This window comes from Scyliorhinus canicula, chromosome 5 (genome assembly GCF_902713615.1).
Source record: "Scyliorhinus canicula chromosome 5, sScyCan1.1, whole genome shotgun sequence".
Taxonomy (NCBI): domain Eukaryota; kingdom Metazoa; phylum Chordata; class Chondrichthyes; order Carcharhiniformes; family Scyliorhinidae; genus Scyliorhinus; species Scyliorhinus canicula.
The window spans coordinates 173,322,279-173,345,637 of record NC_052150.1 but is presented as its reverse complement, the minus strand read 5'-3'; the positions used below and the strand labels follow the sequence as shown (position 1 = coordinate 173,345,637).

The 23,359-nt window shown below is 47.7% G+C and overlaps 1 protein-coding gene across 2 annotated transcripts in view; it reads left to right on the top strand.

The window, feature by feature from the left end:
- Positions 1-23,359, top strand: part of dnajc1 (DnaJ (Hsp40) homolog, subfamily C, member 1) — a 316,347-nt gene that overhangs the window by 128,901 nt on the left and 164,087 nt on the right. For both annotated transcript variants that reach the window (XM_038798104.1, XM_038798103.1), the window contains exon 5: positions 18,171-18,268. In XM_038798104.1, the coding sequence (XP_038654032.1) occupies positions 18,171-18,268 (98 nt within the window). The remainder of the gene's footprint in view (positions 1-18,170; positions 18,269-23,359) is intronic.

Below are 23,359 nucleotides of genomic sequence, written 5' to 3'. Positions count from 1 at the left end.
AAGACAAAAAACAAAGGTATACAATGTTGCAAAGGCCAGTGGCAGTCTGGTAGATTGGAAAACTTTCAAACAAACAAAGGGTTACAAAAATAGTAATAAAAAGAGCTAAGATAAATTCTGAAAGAAAGTTAGTGCAAAATATATAAAAGAATAATAAAAGCTCTATAAGTACGTAAAAAGGGAAGATAGTTCATCAAGTTGGTCCTTTAGAAGATTAAACCAGATAGTTAATAGTGGGGAACACAGAAATTGCGGAGATGCAAAGTCAATATTTTGTCTCTGTTTTCACGGTGGAGGACACTACCCGTTCCTATAGGGATGGTACTAATCAAGAGATAGTAGAAAGAATGGAACTTAGAACAATCAACATCAATTGGGAAACAGTACTCAACAAACTATTGGAATTGAAGGCAGACAAGTCCCCCGGGCCTGATGGCCAGATCCTAGGATATTAAATGAAGTGGCAACGGAGACAGTGGATCCATTCGTTATAATATTCCCAAATTCCATGGACATGGGACAGGTTCCAGTGGATTGAAAAAATCCTTATTCAAAATGGGAGGGAGGCAGGATGTAGAGAATTACAGGTCAGTTAGCTCAATATAAATCGTTGGGAAATTTTTTTTTTTAGAACAGTACAGCACAGAACAGGTCCTTCGGCCCTCAATGTTGTGCCGAGCAATGATCACCCTACTCAAGCCCACGTATCCACCCTATACCAGTAACCCAACAACCCCCATTAACATTATTTTTTAGGACACTAAGGGCAATTTAGCCTGGCCAATCCACCTAACCCGCACATCTTTGGACTGTGGGAGGAAACCGGAGCACCCGGAGGAAACCCACGCACACACGGGGAGGACGTGCAGACTCCGCACAGACAGTGACCCAGCCGGGAATCGAACCTCGGACCCTGGAGCTATGAAGCATTGATGCTAACCACCATGCTACCGTGCTGCCCCTAATTGTTAGAATACATTTATTAAGGAAGTAAAAACAGCGTATTTGGAAACCCGAAATGCAATCTATCAAGGCAGCATGGATTTATGAAGGGTAAATCATGATTGACTAATTTGCTCAAGTTCTTCAAAGTGCCAAGTAGATAATGGAGATCCGGTAGATGTAGTATATCTGGACTTCCGGAAGGCGTTTGATAAGGGGCCACACAAAAGGTTAATATACAAGATTCGATCATATGGGGTTCGGGGTAATTTACTTACTTGGATAGAAGACTAGCTGACGGACAGAAGACACATGGTCAGGGATAATTTGTTTTTTCTGATTGACGAGAGATAACTAGTGGGGTGCCACAGAGTTCAGTCCTTGGGGCCCTAACTATTTACAATCTATATAAACAACTTGGATACAGGAATAGAAAGTTTTATAGCCAACTTTGCAGATGACACTAAAATAGGTGGGAGAGTAGGTTGCAGTGAGGAAATAAGAACCTTACAAATGGATGTAGATAGGTCAGGTGAGTAGATTTTGGGACTTCCGGTGGCGGCGATGACGTAGGAAGCCACACATTTGGGAGCTCCTGTTTTAAACTGACTTTTCGGCTCTTTTTAGAGCCCAAAACGGACATTTTTCGACGTCTCCCGGTGGGAGAAGGTGTGCTGATCGACTTTCCCCGCAGTCCATGACTTGAACTCGGAGTGGAAAGGGGGAAAAAAATGGCAGCAGCTCCCCAGAAAAAACGGGGGAAGGAATCCAAGATGGCGGCCGGCGGAGCTCCAGAGGAGTGGAAGCAGTGGGCCCAGGAGCAACAAGCTGCTCTCCTGCGCTGCATTACAGACTTCAAGGCTGAGGTACTGAGCTCTCTGCAGGAAACGAACAGAAGGCTGTCGGAGATTCAGACGATCCAGGGTGCTGCCATCAAGGAGTTGCAGACGCAGGCCACTGAACTAGAGGAGGAGGCCGTGGCCCTCGTGAGTAAGGTGGAGGGGCACGAGGCACTCCACAAGAAGTGGGAACGCTTCGAGGAGCTTGATCACCGCATGAGGCGGAAAAACCTGCGGATCTTGGGCCTTGTGGAGGGGCTGGAGGGGTCGGACCTGACAACCTACGTGGCTACAATGATGAACTCGCTAGTGGGGGCCGGGTCTTTCCATCTGCCCTTGGAGCTGGAGGGAGCACACAGAGTACTGGCCAGGAGGCCTAAGGAGAATGAACCCCCGCGTGCGGTGCTGGTGAGGTTCCACCGGTTCAATGATCGGGACTGCGTGCTGCGCTGGGCCAAGAAGGTTAAGAGCAGCAATTGGGAGAATGGGGTAGTACGGATCTACCAGGATTGGAGTGCGGAGGTGGCTAAGCAGCGGTCTGGATTTAATCGGACGTAAGAGGTGCTTTACAGGAAAAAGATAAAGTTCGGAATGTTGCAGCCCGCGCGCCTGTGGGTAACTTATTCGGACCGGCATTATCATTTCGATTCCCCGGAGGAGGCGTGGGTCTTCGTGCGGACGGAGAAACTGGACTTGAACTAGGGGTTGGGGGTTGCGGGGTCGGTTGTAATGCTTTATTGCTGGTTTCTGCTGTTGCTGTGTTCTTTCTTTTTTTCTTGTTTTTTTTTGTACTTTTGCAATTTTGATATGGTTATTTATGGGGGTGTTGTTCTGTTATGTTTTTTTTTGCTGTGGGGCATTGTTTGAGTTTTGTATCTTGCGGGGAGGGTTGGGGGGGTTTGTTGTATTCTATGTCGGGTTGGGGGCATGGAGTGGGGCTGGTATTTGGGAGCTGCGTCAGAAGGGTGTGGTGGGGCAGTGCGAAAGCGCGGGCTTTCCTCTGGTTTCCCGCGCTGCGGGGCGGAGACGATGATTGGGGGGAGGCGGGGCCTTAACTGGTTCTTCCCCGTGCTGGAGCGGTGCCCGGAGGAGGGATAGATTGGGGGATGATCCCACTTTGGGAGGGGTCGGGTTATTGGCAGGGAGTTTCCGGGGTCAGCAGAAGTTAGCTGACCCACGGAAGTACAATGGAGGACGGTTCGCGGCTGGGAGGGTTCCTAGCCTGGGGGGGAAGGGTGGGGGGGAAAGGGGAATACCGGTTGCTGCTGGTAGGGTCAGGAAGGAGCTGGTGGGGGCTGGGGAGACAGAGGTGAGGTGTTGTCGCTGTGGGGACTGGGTCGGGCAGGGGGTGCTGGCCTGGGGCGGGCAGTCGACGGGCTATGGCTAGTCGACGGGGGAGGGGGAGGGACGCCCTCTGATCCGGTTGGTCACCTGGAATGCGAGAGGATTGAATGGGCCGGTGAAGCGGTCGAGGGTACTTCCTCATCTGAAGGGGCTAAAGGCAGATGTGGCAATGCTTCAGGAGACCCACCTGAAGGTGGCGGACCAGGTCCGCCTGAGGAAGGGATGGGTGGGTTTTCCACTCTGGGTTGGATGTGAAGAACCAGGGAGTGGCGTTTCTGGCGGGGAAAAATGTGGTGTTTGAGGCATCGGAGGTGGTGGCGGATAAGGGGGGTAGGTATGTTATGGTTAGGGGCAGGCTACAAGGAGAGAAGGTGGTGCTTGCTAGTGTGTATGCCCCAAATTGGGACGATGCGGGCATTATGGGGTGTATATTGGGACGAGTCCCGGATCTGGAGGCGGGGGATCTGATCATGGGGGGGGAATTCAATACGGTGTTGGATCCTTCACTGGATCGGTCCAGCTCTAGGACGGGTAGGAGGCCGGCGGTGGCCAAGGTACTAAGACGGTTTATGGACCAGATGGGTGGGGTGGATCCATGGAGGTTTGTGAGGCCGAGTGCACGCGAGTGCTCTTTCTTCTCCCACATACATAGGGTCTACTCTCGGATAGACTTCTTCATGGTGAGTAGGGGACTGATTCCTAGAGTGGAGGAGGCCGAATATTCGGCCATTGCAATCTCCGACCACGCTCCGCATTGGATGGAGTTGGAGATGGGGGAGCTGCGGGACCAGCGCCCGTTGTGGTGGTTGGATGTGGGGTTGTTGGCGGAGGAGGAGGTGTGTAGGAGGGTCCGGGCAAGTATTGAGGGGTACCTCGAGGTGAATGATACGGGGGAGGTTCAGGTGGGGATGGTCTGGGAAGCCCTGAAGGCAGTGATTTGTGAGGAGCTGATATCCATCCGAGCACACAGGGAGAGGAGTGAGAGGGATAGACTGGTGGGAAAGATGCTGGAGGTAGACAGGAGGTATGCAGAGGCACCAGAGGAGGGACTGTTGGGGGAGAGGTGCAGCCTGCAGGCTAAATTTGATTTGCTGACCACTAGAAAGGCGGAGGCACAGTGGAGGAAGGCACAAGGGGCAGTGTACGAACATGGTGAAAAGGCGAGTAGGATGCTGGCTCATCAGCTCCGCAAGCGGGATGTGGCTAAGGAAATTGCTGGAGTGAGAGACAAGAGTGGGAATGTGGTGCGGAAGGGGGTAGAGGTGAATGAGGTCTTCAAGGACTTTTACGGGGAACTGTACCGGTCGGAGCCAACGGGGGAGAGGAGGGGAATGGAGAGGTTCCTCGACGGGCTTTCTTCCCGAAGTTGCAGGAGGAGAAGGTGGAGGGGTTGGGTGCGCCGATTGAGCTGGAGGAGCTAGTTAAGGGGATCGGGCAGATGCAGTCAGGGAAGGCACCGGGGCCGGATGGATTCCCGGTGGAATTTTATAAAAAGTTTGTGGACCTAGTGGGCCCCTTGCTGGTGCGGACACTCAATGAAGCGTGAGAAGGGGGGACTTTGCCCCCGACGATGTCGCGGGCGCTGATCTCGTTAATTTTAAAGAGGGACAAGGACCCCCAGCAGTGTGGTTCATACAGGCCCATATCTCTCCTCAACGTGGATGCTAAGGTGCTGGCAAAAATCCTGGCCACCAGGATAGAGGACTGTGTGCCAGGGGTTGTGCACAAGGACCAGACAGGTTTTGTGAAGGGAAGGCAGCTGAGCACGAATGTGCGGAGATTGTTGAATGTCATCATGATGCCGGCGATTGAGGGGGAGGCAGAGATAGTGGTGGCGCTGGATGCGGAGAAGGACTTCGATAGAGTGGAGTGGGGGTACCTATGGGAGGTGTTGGGGAGGTTTGGATTTGGTGACGGGTTCATTAGATGGGTAAGGCTGCTATATGAGGCCCCGATGGCGTGCGTGGCCACGAATGGGAGGAGGTCGGAGTACTTCCGGCTTTACCGAGGGACCAGGCAGGGTTGCCCCCTGTCCCCCTTGTTGTTTGCACTGGCAATCGAGCCGCTGGCGATGGCGTTGAGGGATTCAGAGAGGTGGAGAGGCTTGGTGCAAGGTGGGGAGGAACATAGGGTGTCGTTGTATGCCGATGACCTGTTACTGTATGTGGTGGACCCGGTGGGAGGGATGCCGGGGGTGATGGAGCTGCTAGCTGAGTTTGGGACCTTTTCAGGTTATAAATTAAATTTAGGCAAGAGTGAGGTGTTTGTGGTGCACCCGGGAGACCAGGAGGAAGGAATTGGTAGGCTCCCGCTTAGGTGGGCAGGGGAGAGCTTTAGGTACCTGGGGGTGCAGGTGGCCAGGGACTGGGGGACTCTTCACAAACATAATTTCACCAGATTTGTAGATCAGATGGAGGAGGGGTTCAAGAGGTGGGACATGCTGCCATTGTCGTTGGCGGGGAGGGTACAGTCCGTCAAAATGACGGTGCTTCCGAGGTTCTTGTTCCTCTTTCAGTGCCTGCCCATCTTTATCCCCAGGGCCTTCTTTAGGAGAGTGACTAGCAGTATTTTGAGCTTAGTGTGGGCACATGGGACTCCGAGAGTGAAGAGGGTGTTCCTGGAGCGAGGGAGGGATAGAGGCGGGCTGCACTGGCGCTGCCCAACCTTCTGGGGTACTATTGGGCGGCCAATGTGTCAATGGTGCGTAAATGGGTGATGGAGGGGGGAGGGGCGGCGTGGAAAAGAATGGAGATGGCGTCATGTAGAGGCACGAGCCTGGGTGCCATGTTAACGGCGCCGTTGCCGCTCTCCCCTAAGAGGTTTACCACGAGCCCGGTGGTGGCGGCGCCCCTTAAGAATCTGGGGACAGTGGAGACGGCATTGGGGGGAAACAGGGGGCTCGATGGAGGCTCCACTGGGTGGCAATCATCAGTTCATCCCGGGGAACAGGGATGGGGGATTTAGGGGGTGGCAAAGGGTGGGCATCAGTAAATTGAGGGACCTGTTTATTGGCGGGAGGTTTGCGGGCCTGGGGGAACTGGAAGAAAAATGTGGCCTTCCCCAAGGGAACATGTTCAGATACTTGCAGGTAAAGGCGTTTGCTAGGCGACAGGTAGAGGGATTCCCTCTGCTGCCCTCGCGGGGGGCGATGGACAGAGTGCTTTCGGGAGTGTGGGTCGGAGAGGGGAAAGTGTCTGACATCTATAAGGTAATGCAGGAGGTGGAAGAGTCGTCAGTGGAGGAGCTGAAGGCTAAATGGGAGGAGGAACTTGGGGAGCAGATAGAGGACGGGACTTGGGCAGATGCCTTGGAGAGAGTCAACTCTTCCTCCTTCATGTGCGGGCTTAGTCTCATCCAATTTAAGGTGCTGCACCGGGCCCACATGTCAGGGACTAGGATGAGTAGGTTCTTCGGGGGTGAGGACAGGTGCACCAGATGTTCGGGGAGTCCAGCGAACTACGCCCATATGTTCTGGGCATGCCCAGCACTGGAAGAATTCTGGAAGGGAGTGGCGGGGACGGTGTCGAGGGTGGTTGGATCCAGGGTCAAACCAGGGTGGGGACTCACGATTTTTGGAGTTGCGGTAGAGCCGGGAGTGCAGGAGGCGAAAGAGGCCGGTGTCCTGGCCTTTGCGTCCCTAGTAGCCCGACGAAGGATCCTGCTGCAGTGGAAGGATGCGAGGCCCCCCAAGTGTGGAGACCTGGATCAGTGACATGGCGGGATTTATAAAATTGGAAAGGGTCAAATTTGCCCTGAGAGGATCAATACAAGGGTTCTATAAACGATGGCAGCCTTTTCTGGACTTCCTGGCTCAAAGATAGGTATCTTGGTCAATAGCAGCAGCAACCCCGGGGGGGGGGGGGGGTGTGTTCCTTTATTGTAGTTTCTATTCTGTAACTTTATATTGTGTTAATTTGAGTTGTTGTTAAAATGCTGTGTTGTTCATGGAGGTGGGGCGAATGTTTATGATTGCTAATATTATTGTTATTTTTGGTATTTTACTATGGTGCGTTATTGTTGTATAACTTCAAAATTTTTCAATAAAAATTATTTCCAAAAAAAAATGTGGCAGATTTTGTTTAATGTAGACAAGTGTGAGGTCATCCATTTTGGTCGGAAAAATGGGAAGACAAGTTATTATCTAAATGGGGAGATACTTCGGTGTGCTCCGATGCAGAGGGATCTGGGTGTCCTTGTGCACGAATCGCAGAAAGCTAGCATGCAGGTATTAAAGAAAGTGAATGGAATGTTGACATTTATAGCTAAAGAAATAGATGAGGAAAGAAGTAGTGGCATTGGAGGCAGTTCAGAGGAGTTTTACTCGATTGATTCCAGAGAATAGGGGTTTGTCTTGTGAAAAGAGATTGAGCAGTTTAGGCCCATAATCTCTAGAGTTTAGAATACTGCCAAAATTCCACCAACACATCTCCACCAGGGACAACAACACTCTTGACCACTGAGAAAACAAGGGTGCCTACCATTCCATCCCCCGACTGTACTTTGAAAAATCAGACCATAAGACGGTGCTCCTTCTCCCGGCATACAAACAGAAACTCAAGCGAGAAAATCCGACTAAGAAGGTAGTGCAGTCCTAGTGCGAGGAAACAGAAGAGCTCTTGCGTGACTGCTTGGAAACAGTGGACTGGTCAATATTTAAGAACTCAGTGCTCAACCTACATGAGTGTGCCACCACCTTCAGAGACTTCATTAGCAAATGCGTGCCAAAGAAAGCAGTACGTACGTTCTCCAACCGGAAACCATGGCTTAATCAGGTGATTCACTCACTACTGAAAGACGGGCAGGTCTGAGGAATTCAAGTCAGGCGACCCTGACCAATACAAGAAGTCCAGGTACGACCTCGGCAAAGCCATCCGGGATGCCAAGAGATAATATCAGACCAAGATAGAGTCACAGACTAGGGGTGTTACAGACTCTCGTTAGTTGTGGCAAGCCCTAAACAACATAACTGGTTACAAAGTGAAGCTGAGCACCATCTCTGGCAGCAGCTCACCCGATGAACTCAATGCATTCTATGCTCCGTTCGAGCAGGAAACCATCAATCCGCTGTCGAGTGCCCCGGACGCACCAATACCCACCATCACAGTTTCCGAAGTCAGATTGGCCTTCCTGAAAGTGAACCCTCGGAAGGCGATGGGCCCAGTCGGGGTCCCTGGTCATGCACTCAGCCTGCGCGGACCAGCTGGCAGATGTGTTCGCGGACATCTTCAACCTGTCCCTACTCCTCTTTGAGGCCCCCCCCCTGCTTCCAGAAGACCAAGATCATACTGGAGCCAAAGAAGAACCTGGCAACACGCCTCTCCGACTACCATCCGGTGGCCCTGACATCAATCGTAATGAAGTGCTTCGAGAGGTTGGTCATCAAGCACATCAACTCCATACTCTCACTATGCCTAGATCCACTGCAATTCACATACCTCCGCAACCGGTCCACAAAAGATGCCATCTCCCTGGCCCTCATCCCTGGAGCATCTCGACAACAAGGACACCTACATCAGACTCCTATTTATTGACTACAGCTCCGCCTTCAATACCATAATCCCAGCAAAGCTCATGTCAAAGCTCCGAAACCTAGGACTTGGCTCCTCACTTTACAACTGGATCCTCGACTTTCTGACCCACAGACCACAATCAGTAAGAATAAACAACATAGTCCTCAATACCGGGGCCCCACAAGGCTGCGTACTTAGCCCCCTACTATACTCCCTGTACACACACGACTGCGTGGCAAAATTTGTTTCCAACTCCATCTACAAGTTTGCTGATGACACGACCATGTAGGGTTGGTTTATTTCAATGGGCTAGACAGCTGGTTTGTAATGCAGAACAAGACCTGTAGCACGGGTTCAATTCCCGTACCAGTTTACCCGAACAGGCGCCGGAATGTGGTGACTAGGGTTTTTTCACAATAACTTCATATTTGTGACAATAAAAGATTATTATTATTGTTATTATTATTATGATTATTATTACAGTGGGGCGGATCTCGAACAATGACGAGTCCGAATACAGTTTTCTTTGAGATATAGAAGCTAGTGGAGGGTGTAACAGGGGCTGTTTAGCTCACAGGGCTAATCGCTGGCTTTGAAAGCAGACCAAAGCAAGCCAGCAGCTCGGTTCGATTCCCGTAACAGCCTCCCCGAACAGGCGCCGGAATGTGGCGACTAGGGGCTTTTCACAGTAACTTCATTTGAAGCCTACTCGTGACAATAAGCGATTTTCAACAACAATCTATTCCTCAATGTCAGCAAAACTAAAGAACTGGTCATTGACTTCAGGAAGCAAAGCACTGTACACACCCCTGTCTGCATCAACAGGGCGAGGTCGATATGGTTGACAACTTCAAATTCCTAGGTGTGCACATTACCAAAAATCTGTCCTGGTCCACCCACGTCGATGCACCCACCAAGAAAGCACAACAGCACTTTTACTTCCTCAGGAAACTAAGGATATTTGGCATGTCCACACTGACTGTTACCAACTTTTACAGATGCACCATAGAAAGCATCCTACCTGGCTGCATCACAGCCTGGTATGGCAACTGCTCAGCTTAAGGCACAAGAAACTTCAGAGTTGTGAACACAGCCCAGTCCATCACACAAACCTGCCTCCCACCCATTGACTCCATCTACACCTCCCGCTGCTTGGGGAAAGCGGGCAGCATAATCAAAGACCCCTCCCTCCCAGTTTACTTGCTTTTCCAACTTCTGCCATTGGGCAGCGGATACAAAAGTCCAAGAACACGCACAAACAGATTCAAAAACAGCTTCTTCCCAGCTGTTACCAGACTCCTAAACAACCCTCTTATGGACTGACTTGATCAATACTACACCCCTGTATGCTTCATCCGATGCCGGTGTCTTGTGTATTTACATTGTGTACCTTGTGTTCTATTATGTATGTTCTTTTCATGTGTTGAATGATCTGTTTGAGCTGCTCGCAGAAAAATACTTTTCACTGTACATGTGACAATAAACAAATCCAAATCCAAGAATATGGGGAGATGATAAAAGTTACAAATAAAGTAGATGTGGAGTGGATGCTTCCTCTTGTGGGGCATTCCAGAATGAGAGGTCATAGTCTCAGGATAAGGAGTAACTAATTTAAAACCGAGATGAGAATCTACTCTTCCCAAAGGGTCATGAATCTGTGGAATTCGCTACCCCAGAGTGCGGTGGATGCTGGGACAGCGAGTAAATTTAAGGAGGAGTTAGTGAGATTTTTAATTAGTAATGGGTTGAAGGGAGAACAGTCAGGACAGTGGAGAGGAGGCCATGATGAGATCGGCCATAATTGTATTGAATGGTGGAGCAGGCTCAAGAAGCAAAATTACCTACTCGTCCTCTGGTTCTTATGTTCTGAGAAAGAACTATTGTGTCTTATTCCACCTTCCAGCTCTTAGTCTGTAGCCCTGTAGGTAACACCTGAAGTGCAAATCTGGTGCTCTTGATTAATAAGGAGATTTCTTGGGGGTCGGGGATTATGGGGAGAAGGCAGGGGAGTGTGGATGAAGAACATATCAGCCATAATCGAATGGCAGAACAGACTCAATGGGCAAAATGGCCCAATTCTGCTCCTACATCTTCTGGTCTTTAAATTGAACACACTCTGCACCCACTGAGTCAGTCATTTTTAGGATATGGATCTCTCTCAGCCCGAATCACCAATTGACACTGCTTTCTGACTGTAGCTTTCTGCTTGGTTAAATTGCCTTTGTTAGGGTTAAATCACCTCTCGACTGCAAGTGGTCAGACAATGCTTCATCCAAAACTACAAAACCGATTCTGAACCTGAATAGTTTATCTTTTAAGCTGCAATATTCTCAATTCTCTGCAAGTCTAAAGAGATAATTGATAAGTTTTATCAATAATTTTACTTGTCATCTGCTATATTGTCAAATTTAGCTTGCTTGACACTTATATTCTGTCACAGATTGAAGTAGGATTGAAGTGCATTAAATATTTCAGAGTATGTAGCTTTTTCAGGTCCCTTGCCTGACTAGGATATTGTCTGCACAGCCACCCATTGCATATAGTACCATACTGTCCTCACTGCTTGGCTTTGCAGTAGAGCCTGACGTGGTGTGATATGAGGCAAATCTGTGACGCCACTTCAGATATTCTTCTGCTTGGTTGTAACCTGGTCAAAGCTTTCAGGTAATGGTAGCGACCTTTCCCTGTTCTTTCTTGCATTTTGCTTGTTCCTTCACTCACTTTGTCACCATTTATTACACTCAGTCTTCTGAAGTAAGTAAATCATTAATTTTTTTGGAACATCTCTCACTGCAGGCTTCCTTGCTATGATGTCTACAAGAGAGAGCAAGATCATATGATAGTACGTCACTTCCTGATGATTTGTACTGTCACATTAGCATATTACACAGTTAGAATTACAGCACCTTTCAGTACTTTCCTGATTGAATGTGGACTGGGGAGGGTAATTAACTGGATTGGATTTGCCCTGCATTTTGTGAACAAGTCACACCTAGGCAATTTTCCATGTTATTGGGTAGATACCAGTGTTGTGACTGTACTTGGAACAATTTGGCTAAGGGGTGGTGAGTTCTGGAGCCCAGGTCTTCAGTACTGCAACTGGGTTGTTGTTGAGGCCCGTAGTGTTTGCTGTATCTAGTACCATCTTGATGATGCAATGCGTGTTGAATTCACTGAAGATTGACATCCATGATCGTGCGGACCTAGGGTGGAGGACAAGGTGGATCATCGTTTGGCACTTCTGGCGGAAGGTGGTTGCAAATGCTTCAGCATTGTCTTTTACACTGACATGCTGGGATCCTCATCATTGAGGATGGGGATAATTTTGGAGCCTCCTCTGCTTTGGTGTTTAATTGTAATGGTAGAATAGGGGATAAGGTGGGCCATTAGGTTACATTTCTGCTGCTGCTGATGGCCCACAACACTTCATGGTTGCCCGGTTTTGAGTATGAGATCTGTTCTGAGTCTATCCATTTAGCACAGTCCACCCAAGTGATGGAGGATATTCTCAGTCTGAAGACAGAATTTGCCTCTAGAACTGTGCGGTGATCACTCCTACGAAGGCTGTGATGGATCTGCAACAGGTAGATTGGTGAGGACAAGGTCAAGTAGGTTTTATCCTTTTGTTGGTTCTATCGCCACCTACCAAACGGTAAAAATATTCTCTTACCTTGTTATCCCCACTGTTTCTCTCAGTTCCTGTTCAGCATGGAGTACTGGTTCATCAGCTGAGGGGAGGGGTGCAATAAGTGGCCATCAGCACAAGGCTTCCTTGACCATGTTTGACTGATGGAATGAGACTTCATGGGGTCTGGAGTCAATATTAAGGAATCCACGGTCTCTGCCTCATGACTGACTACCACTGTGTTACCACCTCCAGATGGGTCTGTTCTGCAGGTGGGACAGGAAGTAACCAGGAACATTGATCAAGGCGTAGAGTCATTGCGTGTGAGGTATGATTCAGTGGTTATGACTATGTTAGGCTGTTGCTTGACTCACCTGTGTGACCACTCTCCCAGCTTTGGAGCAAGCCCTCTGATGTTGAGGGGAATTTTGCATGGTTAACAGTGATGATGCCATGGTAATTTCTGCATCGTAGGTTGACACTGGGTGGTCCATCTGGTTTTATTCTTATTTGATTTTCTTGTAGCAGTTTGATGCACTGAGTAGCTTGTTAAGCCTTTTTAAATGTCAGTTAAAAGTCAATCACATTGCTGTGGATTTGAATCCCATTTAGGCCAGACTGGGAAGAATGGCAGATTTTTTTTCCCCTGAAGAACATTAGCGAGCCAGTTAGGTTTTTACAACAGTCTGGTGGTTTTATGAGTCAAGCATTTTAATCCAGATTTATTAATTTAATTTAAAGTACCCCAGCTACCATGGGGCATTTGAACTTGTGTCTCTAGAATATTAGTCTTGGCCTCTCCAAAAACATTATCACTGTATGGCTGTCACTCATGTAACTTGGCTAAGTGCAGCTGTGATTTGCAGATAGTACTGATATACAGCCCCGTTATGCATCACTATTTCAAATTAAAGACCAAGGCCGGGATTCTCCCCTACCCGGCGGGGTGAGGGGTCCCGGTGTATTGGAGTGGCGTCAACCACTCCGGCGTTGGGTCTCCTCAAAGGTGCGGAATTCTCACATTGAGGGGCTAGGCCCGCGCCGGAGTGGTTGCCGCTCCGCCGGCCGGCGCGAATGGCCTTTGGCGCCTCGCCAGCCGGGGTCAAAAGGCCTTTGCCGGCCGGCGGAAGTCTGCGCATGCGCTGGTGTGTCAGTGGCTGCTGACATCATACTGGCGCATGCGCAGGGGAGGGGGTCTCTTCCGCCCCCTCCATGGTGAAGGCCATGGCGGGGCGGAAGAAAAAGAATGCCCCCACGGCGCAGGCCCGCCACTCGGGGTCAGATCGCCCCGCTTTCTCTTCCCCCCCCCCCCCCCCCCCCCCCCCCCCCCCCCAAGGACCCCGGAGCTCGCTCGCGCCGCCAATCCCGCCGGCACCAAAGGTGGTTTAAACCTTGCCGGCGGGAAAGGTCTGTCAGCGGCGGGACTTCGGCCCATTGCGGGCCGGAGTATCGCCGCGGGGGGCCCGCTGGCTGGCGGGTCGCAATTCTCGCCGCCGCCGAATCTCGCCGGGGGGGGGGGGGGGTGGAGAATTCGGGACATGGCAGGGGCGGGATTGACGCCGGCCCCGGGCGATTCTCCGAACCCCCGGGGGTTCGGATAATTCCGGCCCATATTACCAGTTAGTGTGATCGACTCAAACGTGCATTTATGCCAGCCATGAATCAGTCAGTAGCACTATTGTCTCAACTTTCATTTATGCCAGCCATGAATCAGTCAGTAGCACTATTGTCTCAACTTTCATTTATGCCAGCCATGAATCAGTCAGTAGCACTATTGTCTCAACTTGCATTTATGCCAGCCATGAATCAGTCAGTAGCACTATTGTCTCAACTTGCATTTATGCCAGCCATGAATCAGTCAGTAGCACTACCATCTCACTATCGTCTCTTGAGTCGGAGAGTTGTGGGTTCATGTCTCAGTCCAAGACTTGAGTAAAATATCAAAGTTGACACTTGATGCAACACTGAGGAAGGGCAGCACTGTCAGTGGTGCCATGTTTCTGTCAAACTTGAGGCTCCATCTGTCCTCCCAGGTGAACAAAAGCTCCCATGGCATTATTTTGAGGAAGAGCAGGGGAGCTATCCCTAGTGCCCTAAATATTTATCCCTCAATCAACATCCTTTGGGGAGAAAAGACAGTTTCTAGTCACTCACGTTGCTATTTGTGGGACCTTGCTGTGTGTAAATTAACTGCTGGATAATAATAATCGGTTATTGTCACAAGTAGGCTTCAATGAAGTTACTGTATTTACATTACAACAATGACTACACCTCAAAAGTACTCTGTTAGCTGTAAAGCATTCTGGCACATCATGTGTTGTGAATGGCACTGTGTATTTGAAAAAATATTTTTTTATAGTACCCAATTCGATATTTGTTCCAGTTAACGGGCAATTTAGCCTGGCCAATCCACCTACACTGCATATCTTGGGTTGTGGGGTGAGACCTGCGCTGACACGGATGAATGTGAAAATTCCACATAGAGAGTGACCGGGGCAGGGATTGAACCCGGGTCTTCGGCAGCAGTGCGAACCACTGCACCACCATGCCACTCCTGTGAATGCCGCTTTGTAAATGCAAGTCTTATGTTTATTTGAGAGTTCTAGGCAATAATCCAAGTCATAAATAACTGAGCTATTATTAAAAGGTAAAGTTCAGTGACTATTTCATGCTAATGGCTCTGCATCTTATCAGTATCATGCGAAATGTCTAATCTCAAATGCTTTTTTTTTTGCTTTGCTCATTGTCTTTGAATCAGAAATTTTACTACACTGTTAAGAATGGCTAAAGAAAAGTTATGTTTGTTTGTATTCCCATTAAGAGTAGAAATATAGTAAGTTAAAAGACTACAATTTAAATATACTATTTTATCTTTGCATTTGGCTTGGGATTTCTGCATCCATAACTTTGACTAGAATTTCAAATTCCTGCCCTTGACTGGTTCCTTGGCCTCTGTTGCACTGAAATACTAATATAATAATGAAGCCTCACAAATATTGAGTTATTTTATTATAGCAATAAACATAAACTAGCAAAATAAGCACCTGAGCATTAATTTGAGTTTACAAAAATAATTCAATTTTGCTATATAATAGCGTTCTCTGTAATAATAATTCTCAAATCCTTTTTTTGGGTTTGTGTTTTTTTAAAATTGTTCATGGAATGTGAGCATCACTGCCAAAGCCAGCCTTTATTGCCCATCCTTCATTGTCCATGAGAAGGTGCTGGTGAGCTGCTGCCTTGAATTGCTGGAACCCATGTGGTGCAGGGGACCGAGAGTACTGTTAGGAAGGGAATTTTGACCCACTGACAGTGAAGGAATGGAAATATAATTCCCGGTCAGGTGTGTGGGTCGCTGAGAGGACAAGTTGCAGGATATGGTCTTCAGCCCTTTTCCTTCTCGGGTGGTGTTGGATGGTGCTGTTCTAGAGGTTTTGATGAGTTACCGCAATACTGCAATTTCAGATTATTCCCGTTTATCTTCAAAATAACTTGGGAAACTTTTAGTTGTCCATTTTCTTCTCCTTTCTGACACCTCTTCCTAATTCTGAGTGAGGCAGAAAGTCCCTAAAATGTAGGTTTCCACTGAGAACTGATCTTGGCTGCGAGGTAAAGGCCAAACCTTTAGAATTTGAGCTTTTAGAGTCATTGGTGTGATGAGAGAATTTTTTTTTTTAATGCTGAAATGTATCGAGGGAAACTGTTCTGTTGATTTGAGTACACGTCCTAGTAACTCCTGATTACACCATTCTGGTGCACCGTAAAGGTTAAATTATTTGTTGCTTGAAATGGAGACCAGTTTTTAACATTTCTAGTTGAAAGCAATTATTCTTTTGAGATCAAAATACTTACATATTATATTTCAGCAAAAGTGTTCCAATATCCGAATAACACAAAGCATGCCTAGTTAAGTGAACTCAGTAGACAGCAGCTCATCGCTAACATTAAGAATTTCAGTGATATATAGACCGGTGAGCGAAACACAGCTTTTCTCACAATGATGCAAATATGATACCACTTGAAAGCCAAACCCCAAAATATACCTGAGCTAAAGCCAATGGATGTTCACAAATAAATAGAGCCGTCTTTTGGATGATAACCTTTTGCTTCTCCATATTCAAATTATTTTCCACAATTTCAAACACCAAATTATATAAATAATGTTTTCCAATTCTATGAGCAGGAAGTTTTAATATAAGTATTCTTATTTTAGATAATTGTGCAGTTCTATTTTGGAAACCCATTTCCCACCAAAAGGTATTTGGAGCTTAAATGAAGACAAATCTTTTGGAGTTCTAAAGATTGTCTAGTGGCATTGGAATGTTACACATGCCGAATGACTTTATAATTTGTGTAGCAGTATTTAGCATTGGTTGGTTCATGAATGTAGACCAAACGTGGTTTAATTAGCAATGGAATAGTTTCAATAAACTGTTTTTAATTGTGGTAAAACTATTCCTGATGCTTTCTCTTGGAGCAATTTTAGCTGAATGGGTTTGAATAGTCAGCCAATATGCACCCCTTGGAGTATTTATTTCTGTCATTCCATGGATTTTTATTCTCCTCTTGCACAGTTTGCAGATGACACTAAGATGAGTGGTAAAGCGAAAAGTGCAGAGGATACTGGAAGTCTGCAGAGGGATTTGGATAGGTTAAGTGAATGGGCTCGGGTCTGGCAGATGGAATACAATGTTGACAAATGTGAGGTTATCCATTTTGGTAGGAATAACAGCAAACGGGATTATTATTTAAACGATAAAATATTAAAGCATGCCGCTGTTCAGAGAGACTTGGGTGTGCTAGTGCATGAGTCACAGAAGGTTGGTTTACAAGTGCAACAGGTGATTAAGAAGGCAAATGGAATTTTGTCCTTCATTGCTAGAGGGATGGAGTTTAAGACTAGGGAGGTTATGTTGCAATTGTATAAGGTGTTAGTGCGGCCACACCTGGAGTATTGTGTTCAGTTTTGGTCTCCTTACTTGAGAAAGGACGTACTGGCGCTGGAGGGTGTGCAGAGGAGATTCACTAGGTTAATCCCAGAGCTGAAGGGGTTGGATTATGAGGAGAGGTTGAGTAGACTGGGACTGTACTCGTTGGAATTTAGAAGGATGAGGGGGGATCTTATAGAAACATTTAAAATTATGAAGGGAATAGATAGGATAGATGCGGGCAGGTTGTTTCCACTGGCGGGTGACAGCAGAACTAGGGGGCATAGCCTCAAAATAAGGGGAAGTAGATTTAGAACTGAGTTTAGGAGGAACTTCTTCACCCAAAGGGTTGTGAATCTATGGAATTCCTTGCCCAGTGAAGCAGTTGAGGCTCCTTCATTACATGTTTTTAAGGTAAAGATAGATAGTTTTTTGAAGAATAAAGGGATTAAGGGTTATGGTGGTCGGGCCGGAAAGTGGAGCTGAGTCCACAAAAGATCAGCCATGATCTCATTGAATGGCGGAGCAGGCTCGAGGGGCCAGATGGCCTACTCCTGCTCCTAGTTCTTATGTTCTTATGTTCTTATGATATTAATTACCTACCCAGCTGCAAAATTGTAACTTTTTACAGACGCTTGCAAATGTACTAAATCTGGTGACTCTTGCGGAGTGGGTAGGGTGGGGAAGGGATCTGGGGAAGAAAAAGTGTTGAATGATTTTAACTTTCAGAAGATATTGAATAGTATATACATTGGTATGGAAATGCACGTGACTGACAGAGCTGGTCTTTAGTCACCACTTATATTTGGGAAGGTGAATTTGATACTATGGCAACAGATTATATTGTTAGATGATGTTATTTGATGCAAAACCTTGCTAAAGTCTGCGTTGAGCAACTGACATTTTTATTTAGATAACTGTAGGAGCCCGCATAAAGATTATTTCGAAGTCATGCGGTAACTTTGTTTCTTTTTTCTTTCAGGATGACCTTCTCAGCAGAAAGAAGAGAGAGAAAAAGAAAAAAACAAGTGGGAAGACTATGGATGAAGGAAAAGTTGGTGTTTCTGAAAAAAATGAAAGGTAACACTGCAAAATACTTGACATTGTTTGATTGTAAGTTCCTCGAATACTCACCATTGATTCTTAACTATTAATGCCGATATTAGTTGCTTATAACTTGAAAAAATATTAAATGCCTGCATACTTTTGCAGTTTTATGTTGATAATTTCATTTGTTGTTTCCGAAGCTGGAGATGTTTTAGTTTCAGCATGAAGGTATAATTTGTGATATTGATAAATTAGTATTAGGACGGACAAAACTCCTGGATAGTGTCACTTTCTAATCCTTTTTGGTGTTCTAACCTGTTTCAAGTTTCTTTACTCTCCCATGTTGCTGGCTCGCCTCCACATCAGATATTCTGTGTTTCCATATGTCATGTCTACTGTCCTCTTCTAGTTCATGACCCATTGATCTCTCTGCAAGGCTACCTTGCTTTCTGAAAGTTATTTTTGGTTTGTTCATAAAAATTTCAACAATTTAAATCACTTAACAGTAAAAGTCCATATTTTTTTCCTCCAACCCACAATAAATTCCCTGCTAATTTTAGGTTAATGGGTGAAAGATTTCAAGAGTTGTTCAGCAGAAAATAAATGAGATGAGTAAAGAATGCACAGGGGAGGCGGTGGCATAGTGGTATTGTCACTAGACTAGTAAACCAGGTACCCAGGGTAATGTCCTGGGGACCCAGATTCAAATTTCGCCACTGCCGATGGTGAAATTTGAATTCAGTAAAAATCTGGAATTAAAGGTTGAATGATGACCATTCTCGATTATTATCCCATCTGCTTCACTAATATCCTTGAGGGCAGATATTTTCAAAATGGTGGTCGCAACTCGTGGGTGGGTCGTGGGCGGGTGTCGGGAGGATCGCGGAGCCATCCATCGCGGAGTTCCGATTGCGGGAATTCACTCAACAGCCGCGCAGCCGGCTTTTAACAATGCCGGCTGCGAACGGCTTTAAAAATGGCGGCGGCGACCCTATTCTATAATAACTAAAAATATGCGGACGCACTGCACATGCATGCCGCTCATAGTGCACATGTGCGGAGCCCAGCAAGAAGCACCATCTGCTGACGTCAGCGTGTTGACCCAGGAGAACATTGGGCGCGATTCTCCGCAAATGCGGAGAGTCGTAAAGGCTGCCGTGAAACTGGCCGTGTTTCACGGCAGCCTCCGTGCCCCCTCCTGGGACCCGATTTCCCCCCCCCCCCCGGGCGGGGCTAGCAGCGCAGCCCCGTGAAGCACAGCATCGCGGGCTTAGCGACCGTCGCTAAGCCCGCGTGCCAAGCGTCAGGCCGGCTGACGCGCACGATGACGCATGCGCGGGTTGGACGGCTACAACACGCGCATGCGCAGATGACGTCATCACGCATAGGCGTCAAACCCGCGCATGCGCGGGCCGTCATGCCCCTCAGCTGCCCCGCGGACTGATCCTGCGGGGCGGCAGAGGAACAAAGACTGCGCGGGTATCGGACCCGCTGCCCGCGATCGGTGCCCACCGATTGCAGGCCCATGCCACCCTTGGCACGGCCGTGCCAATCGGTGCCATGGTTGTCCGGGATGGCACTGTGCGGTGAGAGCAGGTGTGTTTGCGTTCGTGAAAACGGCCGTAAAGGCCTGGGAACTCGGCCCATCGGCCTGGGGAGAATCTCTGTTCGCCGTAAAAAAACGGCGAGCAGCGATTCGTGTCGTGGAGGGGGGGGGGGGGAAGAGGGGATAGCGGGAGGTCAGGAAAAATGTCGGGAAGGCCCTCCCGCTATTCTACAACCCGTCGTGGGCAGCGGAGAATCGCGCCCATTGTTCTTCAAATTCAATGTAATCTTGCCTGAAGCGAGGCAGAGAGCAGGTCATGCGCCCAGATCTCTGACGTCATTTGTTTGGGAAGGAAATCTGCCATCCTTACCTGGTCTGGCCTACATATGACTCCAAATCCACAGCAATATGGTTGACTCTTAACTGCCCCCTCAAAGGCAATTAGGGATGGGCAATAAATGCAGACCCAATCTGTGAAGCCCATTCCCCATGAACAAAAAAAAATTAAAGTGCTGCAATAAATATCTTAAATATACAAGGAGGGATTTTATTTCACAAAACCAGAGATATGCACATTAAGTAATAGCAAAGCCTTAAAAGCAGAACATTGGACTCTGCTTGCACTGACTTTGTCTTTCTCTGCCTGAGAGCAACAAACCTAGGCCAGGATTCAACGTTCTGGAGCTAAGTGCTCCTCCCAACGGAAAATGTGGGCTGGTCTCCGCTGGTGCTAGGTTGCGAGTTTGTCCTTTACCATACCATTCCCGTGTCAGCCTCCCCGGACAGGCGCCGGAATGTGGCGACTAGGGGCTTTTCACAGTAACTTCATTGAAGCCTACTCGTGACAATAAGAAATTTTCATTTAATTTCATACAAATTTATGACGTGGAGATGCTGGTGTTGGACTGGCGTGGGCACAGTAAAAAGTCTTACAACACCAGGTCAAAGCCAAACAGGTTTGTTTGGAATCACTAGCTTTCGGAGCACTGCGCCTTCCTCAGCTGGCAAACAAACCTGTTGGACTTTAACCTGGTGTTGTGAGACTTCTAACCATACAAATTTATGCATGGGAGTGAGCTCGCCAGATTCCGTTGGAATCCTGTTGAGCGGGCGCCCCGATCCCGAGGTCCGGCGTGGGCTCCCTTCCCCCTGCACAAAGCTATTCCTGCCCCCCTTGCCAGCACTGACAAGTAGGGACATCCTCCTCTTCCCCCTCTCCCCGCCCTCAAAACGAGCAAGCATGAGGGTGACCCGGGCTGCCCTGCCCCTTCATCAGTCACCCACACCAGGGATCTTTTGCGTTTCAAAGGCTGCCAAGAGATTTGAAGTCCTTTCAAGTGTGCCTGGCTTTCGAGGAAGCCTCTGATACTCGTAACAGTTGCTGCTTTAAATACTTTTTTGTCTGAGGCAGCAGATGTTAGGGAAGGGTAAGTGAAAATACAGTGATCTTTCACTGCACGGTCTGGACTGCTCTTCAGCTTTCAGGCAGGGGTCTCTGATTGGGGGTGATGTCTGATGGTGGAGGAACTGGTTGGTTACCCTTGTGCGTGCAGATGGGAGGTGCGGGGGGGAAGAGGATGTCCTTACTTGTCAGGAATTCTGATGGACTTTGGGCGGCAGCCCAGTTGTGCACTGACCCCCTTGACCCACCTCGGGGTCAACCACGGCAGGGCCTCGCTTGGGCAAACTCTCACGAAAGCCCACCGGGGGATCAGACATTTTTTTGGAGGATGCTCCATTCTCCGCCCGATCAGGAATCTAGATCACGGTGTCTGCCAATGTAGATTTACTGGCAATAAAAGCTCCACCACTTAGACGATCCAGCCCAATGCTTCACTTCATCCTGCAGACATTGTGTCTTAAGTTAGGACTACTACTGATTTTTGCAGATGAGTGCTTATGGGTTGATTTACTATTTCTTGTGGTTATTTTGGCAGGCAACGAAAAGTTAAATAGTAGGCTGATGAATTTCAGGAGGACATATGCATGTTGCTGGAATGAGTTCATTAGTTGGTTTGGAATTAAAATGCAGAATAACATTCTGCAGAAGTGAAATGAAAGTAGCCCGAGTCCCAGAGTGTGAGTGAGAGAGAGAGAGAGCACTGACTGGTGGTGATTTAACCTAAGGGTCACTACACCTCGGGTAAGGGACGAGGTTGAGAAAGAGGGGCTTTCGCGGTAACCAGCTGGTAAGAGAAAGGAACCCACACTGTTGGTGTCGCTCTGCATCACAAACCAACTGAGCTAACTGACCTCTGGCACTCCTCACTGCCATTCAATGCAAGTAAACTCCACACCCTTGCAATGTATTCAGAATACTTGTGTAACATCAACGACTTTTTGTATTGTGGCATTAATGGAGAAAATAAATATGGGCAGAGGCAATATTATGTGAGATAACCAAATGATTGGATAAAAAGGTGAGTTACAAAGGCTGATGCGAGGACATGGAGGTTTCAATGGATTTAGGAGCAGAATTCCAGAGCATAGATGGATGAAGATACAATTGTCAGTGATGAGGGCACAGAGGGGCATAGATAGAGTAGACCGGAAGAAACTTTTCCCCTTGGTCAAGAGATCAATGACCAGGGGCATAAATTTAAGGTAAGGGACAGGAGGTTTAGAGGGGATGTGAGGAAGAACTTTTTCGGCCAAAGGACGGTGGGTGTCTGGAACTCGCTGCCTGAAAGGGTGGTGGAGGCAAAGACCCTCACAACATCTAAGAAGTATTTAGATGTGCATCTGTGATGCCAAGACATACAAGCCTATGGGCCAAGTGCTGGAAACATAGTTATTTTTGACTGGCACAGATGTGATGGGCCAAAGGGCCTTTTCAGTGCTGTGGACCTCTATGACTCTATGGAAGGAAGGATGCACAGGAGGCCAGTCACACAAACTGAGATTCGACCGCAGCAACAAGAGTTAACAATTCAGCCCCCTGTTCGACCATTCATTTAAATCATGGCTGATTTCTGCCTCAACTTCATTTACCAATGATTGCTTCATACCTCTCCCTAATATGGTTAATGTTATGTTGTATATTTTTTATTGCTTTATGAAGTTTGCAATATTAATCCCATTAACTGGCAAACATAATGGCATAGTGACAGCATTTTCTGATGAGTGTTATAATTAAAAATGGGGGGAAGCACGCTGGCACAGTGGTTCGCATTGTTGCCCACGGCGCTGAGGACCCGGGTTCGAATCCCGGCCCTGGGTCACTGTCCGTGTGGAGTTTGTACATTCTCCCCGTGTCTGCGTGGGTTTCACCCTCACAACCCAAAGATGTGCAGGGTCAGTAGATTGGCCACTCTAAATTGCCCCTTAATTGGAAAAAATAATTGGGTACTCTAAATTTAAAACAAAAAAAAAAATGGGTATTTTACATTATATTTACTTAAAACAAGAAGGGTCCAGTGGATAATTGAAAATAGGAGTGAGTATAGGTTATGGGAGATCTTTTAAAAATAATTAGCAATGTTCTTTTCAGTTGAGCTGAGAATCCTCCTTCCCAATTTTAGATTTTTACTCCTTTCCATTGTACACTGTTCTTCATAACCTGGAATGGTACCCTGTTC